Source organism: Rhea americana, unplaced genomic scaffold, assembly GCF_003343005.1.
Source record: "Rhea americana isolate MKP2758 unplaced genomic scaffold, rheAme1 scaffold_94, whole genome shotgun sequence".
In the NCBI taxonomy this organism is placed as follows: domain Eukaryota; kingdom Metazoa; phylum Chordata; class Aves; order Rheiformes; family Rheidae; genus Rhea; species Rhea americana.
The window spans coordinates 3,327,614-3,335,166 of record NW_028187133.1 but is presented as its reverse complement, the minus strand read 5'-3'; the positions used below and the strand labels follow the sequence as shown (position 1 = coordinate 3,335,166).

At 42.7% G+C, this 7,553-nt stretch overlaps 1 protein-coding gene across 1 annotated transcript in view; it reads right to left on the bottom strand.

Annotated features, from left to right (window-relative positions):
* Positions 1–6,495, bottom strand: part of GCLC (glutamate-cysteine ligase catalytic subunit) — a 35,687-nt gene extending 29,192 nt beyond the window's left edge. Inside the window, exon 1 of the mRNA XM_085324903.1 lies at positions 6,385–6,495. Coding sequence (XP_085181029.1) covers positions 6,385–6,480 — 96 coding nt within the window. The 5' untranslated portion in view covers positions 6,481–6,495. The remainder of the gene's footprint in view (positions 1–6,384) is intronic.
* Positions 6,496–7,553: the final 1,058 nt, after the last annotated feature.

Sequence of the window (7,553 nt, the reverse complement as noted above, 5' to 3'; positions counted from 1 at the left end):
AAACACAGAAGGAAATGCGAATCTTTCAAAATCTTTCTTGCCTATTCCTGGTTCTCTGTGTTAGACTTCTCACAGTTGTGTCCTCTTTCCAAGTCTCAGCTTTTGTGTTTTATTCAGCATAACGTGCCAAGTCTTACGGCTATTACGTATCTTTTCAGATTTTCTTCCCTCTGTTTGTTTGTTCCCCTCTTCCACAGTCTGGGCAGTTTAATGCTCAGGAGGTAATCCAGACTAAACCATTGCCGCATTATCAGGCAAAAAGAAACTTAATAGAAACACATGCCTAGAAATCAGAAATTTACACAAATACAACCACTGGATCTGTTTTCTGTTTTCAGTGGTATTTATAGAGCATTACAGATATGCACTATGTTTCAATCAAAAAACCCCAAACAGGGTAGGTCTACATTATATTTTCAATAGGATTACAAAGACCACAGTGAGCTCAGCACTGCCATGTTACRAATGCTTCCAGTAGTAGCACTTACTTACTCAAAGGCAGGTCAGTATTTCTGCACAACAGTCTAAGAATATCTTATGACCTGGCCACAGAAGAACTGAGGAAGGAAGTTAGAGCAAAATAATCAAGTCACTGGGGAGGTTAACACATCACACACGTTTTGAGAGTTAGAGGCTTCAGATGTAATTTAGCTTAGGCTTTGCCTTAGAACTAATAAGGGGATTAAGAAGCRGGGTGGAAAAAGCAGTTTTGTGACTGTCAGCCAAAGCATCCAGAGAAGACACAGCAATAAACATGAGAACTCTTCAAGGGCAGCTGCCTTGTTCAAATCAAGATTTGAAGAGTTTTATTTGCATGCACCAGTGAGTTCATTTAGAGATCCCTGCATCTCGAGCAGTGTCAGCTGATGGACATCATACCTTCARATCCTATCCCTGAATGCAGCTCCACAAGTTCGAAGGAAGCACTGTATCTATTTGTAAACAAATAATGTCATTGTCCCTCTCTGCCTCCAAGCTCTATTTGACTGAATAGAGAGCATGAACACGCAGACACGTGACAAATAACCAAATCACTCACGAGTGCTGCTTTTCCTCATGTGGCAAGCAGGCGAATACATCGATTAAGACAGCTACCATTCAAATGCATTCACACATGCTGCATTTGGCAGRGAGCCATTATGAGGAATTTCTGCATGAAAGAAATTCAAAAATACATTCTGTTTGGGGAATTTTAGGGGGGCACACACTAAAAATGACTATTTTAAAGTAATGAGAGCACAAATGTTGAAAATGTACACTTTTGTAAGATTTGAAACTACTTTAGTGTTTTTATWAGCGTGACATTCTAATGAAAAGCTGAAACGAAAAAAAAACCCACACCACACAACTTCTGCACATCAGTCTATTGCAGCAGCCTGTGCAAACTGAGACTGTCAGTAAGATCATTCCTCTTCACATTGAGGAGGAATAAATCCCAAACTCTAAAGAGTACAAGTGCTAATACTAACTAGCCACCTCTCAAAATAATTTCTAAAGATCATAATATTAATGAATAACTAGTAATTTGGCTGAAATTTTTAAAAGATTTATCATTGCCAGCTAGGAAAATACAACTACTTACTTGGTTTCCAGTTTATTTACAACATATACAATTAAAAGCTATTAAAAAAGTTTCAGCTGAAGGTTAATGAAACTGCAGATGAGCCACTCTGAAGGTACCAGTCTACATGGTTTGGATAGAAGGGCATATATGCTGCAGCATGAGAAGTTTAAAAAACACTTTGATTAAAAAAAAAAAAAGGAAAAGAAAAAAAAAGAAAACCCCCTACACACTAAAATGTTTTTTCTTGTCATCCGTATGTCTGTCTGAGCTTCAAAGACCTCAAAGGGTATTCTATGCCAGGGTACCTCTGGACTTTGCAAAGAAGTGATTTTAAAAGGACATTTGCTACTTTTCCTTTTCACTAGCTTACCCAAATTCCTTGTAAAATGAGAAAAAATGAACACTTATCCTGTTACATGATGTCCTCTGAACCTAGTGCTTCTTTTATCACAAAAGMTGACTCTTTTATCATTTCTACTTAAATGTTTCCTTGCATTCACTTTTTTGCCTCTGAGTACCTTTCTTATATTTTAGAGAAGAGACAACCAAAACTTGATCTTATAGATGGGAGCTGTACCTACTTTATACAGCAGGTCAGCTAGACTCATCATTGTTAAGAATTACTCTAGACTTTGTTTCCAGTTTTACATGAGTAACACACATCAAACACGAGCATCTTAACTTCACATCTGAACTCAAATCGATTTCCTTAAGTTGTAGCAACTATTCACCAATCTAAAATTCTATAGACATTAATGCATGTTTCACTGATGATACCAGTTTCACAATGTTGCTGCCCTGAAAAAAATAACTCATATATATATATATATATATATATATATGTGTGTGTGTGTGTGTGTGTGTGTGTGTGTATATATATGTATATATATGTATATGTACACACACATACCATACAGGATGTAAACACCAGTAAAACATGAGTACTGTAGCTTGTCCCTGGAAAGAACCATTCAAAAGGAGAAAGTGATTTTCACAGCCCATCCTTTCATTAGGGAAAAGAAGAAATCATTAGGGAAAAGAAGAAAAAGCTTTGGAGTGAATCAACACATAGGACTTTCTGGTAAGAAACCCACAGCCTCTCTTCTTGCAGCATCCAAGAAGAGCCGCTTTGTTTTTGCATTAGGAACGGCTGAGCAGGAAACACTCATTTAAACTCATCATAACCCAGCTATTTTATTCCTCTGACTTGTAAACAGTGCAGTGGCGCATTTTTCACACTGCCTCATACAATTAGTTGTCAAATCTATTTTGAAGACATCCAAATTTCACTTTGAGTCCTCACGAAGAAAAAGACTCTTTAAAAGCTAGCATTGTATTCTATGCCACAGCACTGACGGTGGCAAGACTTGTATGCAACAAAAGGATCATTATGTCCAATTTCTCTAAGCAAGGTTGGGTAAATCAGACTGAAAGTATATGTGGATGAAACAGCAAATAAAATCACCATGTTTTGTCCATTTTTGCTTTCTACATCCTTTCTTCTGAACGGAACTCTCTCCAATATTCCTTTCTCATCATTTTCATAGGCAGAAGCAGCTTCTCCTTGTTCTTTATTTTTTATCCCTTTCAATTTTTCCATTTCCAGCTTGTCTTGTTTATATCATTCTTCACAGTCCAGATGGGCATTCAGCCCAGAGAACAACTAACCTGTCCCATTTAACAGCAAAATAGACTGCAGGAAAACTTAAAAACATCCTCATGCACACACACACACGTAGTGTCACTTTGTACACTCATATGCACACAGAGCACAAAGTCATGGAGCAAAGCGTAGGCAAGAGCCAGCCATTCTACTCTTCTGATACGTGTGTCCACGTTAAGCTGCAAAGTGAAATTTAAGCAATGTCAGTCAGCTAGAAGAATGCAATCAGCAGACAAGAAGCTCTGAACAGCACAGGAGACTGGTAATACATTAGCACACAAGAGAGCTTTCCAGGAGAAAAAGGGGGAAGCAGCAGAATATCCTTTGCTTTACTGTCATAAACTCTTAAAAACTGCTACTGCTAACATATGAACATCTGCCAACCTGCACAAACTACCTGTTTGCTTTCTATGCCTCCTACCATCTTTGCTACAACTCTAAGCAACAGAACTGAAAAGGTGCATATTTTTGTATCTGCTGCACAAGCACAAATTCCATGACTTCTACTCTGAWATAAAACACAAAGAATAAAAACACACAACGTTAGATGGGGGAGAATGAAAATACAAGGAAAACATGAGACAATAGTGGTGAACATGACAAATAGGGGTCTCCCTGCAATATCTAATGGTTGGACAAATTTTGGGGGTAGGAAGGTGAAGATAACAAGAGCTTTGTTGAGGGAGAATGAGATACTTCTGTGAATGTTTCCTGTTTTCCACCCGCAGGAGAAGCCTAGCATAAACAGAGAGGCTGACTGACAGTTTGAAAATAAATGAGGCAGAAGGATGATTAAGAGGTAAAGGACTTTTACCTGTAAAAGCAGGTACATAGAGTCCTTTAGGAAGAGTTTTCTAGATAAGTCTTATTCTCCCTTACATTCAAACCTGTGGGCCTTCTTTTTGCTGCAAGGCCTTGATGGTTGGGTGTGAGAAGTTTACGGAAAGCAAAGAGCCAAAAAGAACTGCCCTGAAAAAAAAGACAACAGCAATTTATCTCCTCGAGTTCTCCWAATCCTGAAAACAAGATAGCTTACTTCCTCAAGAGGTAGCAGAAACAACATTTTGCCTTTTCCAGCTCTTTGGTCAGGGGAAGACGGGAGCCGTAGGGAATACTACCACCCTSTTAACGCAGGTTGTGATGATGGCTAGCTTCTTTCAAAACAAGTGCCACCACACTGCTCTGAATGTTAACACTTACGCCTTAACATTTTGGTCTGATGTGCAGTGACTGAAAGCATATAACTGTTCCCCTCAATTTCACTCGGAGTCAAGGGGACTGGGATCCATAATAGGTTACAAGCATCCTAAAGGACCGCCATAGCTATTGTAATGAGTCTTACAACACACAATATATACGTTGTACAATACATATAGTGGAGTCCTGTTGAAACAAGGGGGRAAAAAAAAGCAATGAGTGTTTTTATACTCACAWACTCTGCTGCTTTTTCACACTGGAATTATCTAGATGGGAATAACATTTAAAATACATTTGTCTGCACAAAAGGATAAACTCACTATGTGCTAAGCAAGTAGATTTTTATTCATAGGCATCCCTTAAAAAATTAAGTACAAAACTATCTTTCACCCACTTGGTCTGAGAAACACCTTGTGAATACAATGTGTTCATTGTGAATTCATTTATTCTGATTTCATCACTAACATTCATATGAGGGCTGTCGTCTCCATTCTTGATTTCTATCCTCAAGAGCTTTTAAGACTATAAAACATCTCTCAGGCTAGGACTTCCTATATGAAGGCCAAAGTGCACAAAGGGCTTTTTTGGAAGGCTGTACAGCTAATTGATTTATCTAAGCTGCATACAAATGTGGCATCCCTTTCTAGTAACTAGGTATTTGAAAGGAGAAATCAAAGACAAATATTGCTTTTCCCCACTYGTCTATTGGCAGCATAGTCAAAATAAGGTATGGAGACAGGTATGTTTTCTGTTGTACAACAAAAGCAGACTGGCAACAAGTATCTGGTACATTAATACACTCTTAAGTGCTGTGTTATGTAAGAAATTGCATAATACAGAATAAAGACAAGTTGCCACACCTGAGGTTATTATCATTTACTAAAATCACAGGTAGATCATCTGAGTTACTTGACTTCTCTAAATATTTACAGGCATTTCAAACATGGCTCTTACCTCCTTGTCAGAAACCATACTGCTCTTTAAATTCTGCCTCCTGTCACTAGGCGTGACAAAAACAAATTGTGCTTCTTCCTAAATATAACGTGCCACCATTTACCAAGTATAAAAACATGCTTCAGTAAGCTCCCATGCCAAAGGGACAAGAAGCTCTTGGGGTACAGTTTTACTGTACATCTAAGGTTACCTTAGGCCATGCTTACCCAGTGCTGCTCACCGCAGCGCTCACTGCTGCGAGGGCCATTTCTGCTGCCCCCCTCCTCCAYGCATCCCAGTCACTTTACCCACACTAACAACAAACCTGCTGGATCTCACAGTGAAACTGTGGAAGCTCTGCTAAGAAAACTAACCATCCTAAAAAAACAAAATGGAAGTAAGTTTAGTTTCTTGATCCTGCGTAGCCAAAGCCAATGCAAGGCAGGCAGAAAAAATGAGCCTTGAGCAAGGAGAGGGAAGCCCAAACATCACACTCACAGACAAACCTTAGCAGCATCATGAGATCTCACCTTAAGAAAACAGGATTGGAGTAGGAAACCTCAGAGACAACACTGAAAAATACATCCCACCTATTAAAGATCCTTGAAGAAACTCTCAAGTAAAGTCTCAGCATAACAGAGAGAATCCCTGTTCCCTATCTTCCTGAACTTATGTCTGTTTACAAGGGACTTAATATAGCAAAACAACCCTTGTCTGCATTACAGAGCCTCTGCAACCTTAACCGCAGCACAGACTGCCGCTGTCCCCCATGTACAGGCGGCACATGCCAGCAGAAGATGATGCCTGCCAGGATAGCTAGTACCCCTTTCGCACACATCACAGGCTAAGATAACAAAAGTTCTTTCCTGTCAGCATAACTTCAGCCATGTCAGAGATCTAGGGACATAGAGATGTCAGCCAGCAACATTATGTATACGTGTGTGTGTATGCGCATGTGCRTGCATATGTATTTATATACATGCATATATTTGTGTATGTATTTATACACACACATATATGTACATACCCACAGAGGTGTGTTTAAGCTTTCTGAGTCTACATAGCTCTGGCTGCAAAACCACGCAAGGTAGACTTGACGTGCTGGCTGTACCACTCCCTCCATGGAACAGACTACAGTAGCAAAGCCCCCTCACCCTTGCTGAAAGAAGATGAGCTCCAGCACTTCCCTTGCTAGTTTACATGCAGTATGGTAACATTTACTCCAGAAAAGAACCCATTTTAAGCGGCCGGGTATCTCAAGGTGCACAACAGGAACAACGYTTTCCTCTCGCACAGAGCATTTGCGCACAGTTTTTACCACCACACAGTTTTCTCACAAGTGTCCTTGTAGTTCAGCAAGGGACCAAAGCACAGGGCACGGACGCGACTGACAAACCCCCGCGCTGCCTGTGCTACGTTTCTCAGCTTCCCTGCAGTTACATCGGATACCTAGGTGCGATGCTGGACCACATTTGCACCGTGAAGGAGGACGGGCTTCCAGTTCAGCGAACTGCCAGCCAGGCAGCTCTCCATCCCAGGGGACAGCTGGGACCTTAGCTAGATCCTTCGCTAGATCCTAAGCGCCAACGCAACGGCGAGCCTCTGCTCAGGCTGGGATGCAGTACCAGCAGCACCCGGATAAAGTTGTGGTCCTCAGACAAAGCACCTGCGACGAAGCTCGGGTCACAACCCCCRCGACCGCCCCTGCTCGGTGGGGAGAGCCCCTTCGCCCGAAGCGCGGCTGGCTCACGCCCGGAGCACGAGGCCGCGRCACAGGGGCCAGGCGCGGACGCCAGGGCCGCGCCGCAGGGCCTCCGCCGCCGGGGAGGCGCGTCCGCCGGGGCCGGGGGCTCGGCCGGCCGCCCCGGCGCCAGGGGCCGCCGGCTCCCTTCCGCTCCGCGCCGCGCCGCGCCGCGGGGTTAACGCTGCGGCCGCAGATCGGAAGCAGAAGCGCTACGGCCTAACCAGACCCCGCTTCAGAAACAAGCGGGCCGCAGGGGCCGGCGGCTGCTCCGGGCGCGGCGGCTCCGGGGGGCGCAGGTCCTGCGAGGCTGGCGACGGCCCGCTCGCAGGCGCCCGACGAAAGCCCTGGAAGTTATTTTAGCGGTTAAAAATAATAATAAAGATAAATATAAAGAGCAGGGGCAGCACGGCTAAGCAAGCGGCGGCAGGACGGGCTGGGGGGGAGGGGGGCAT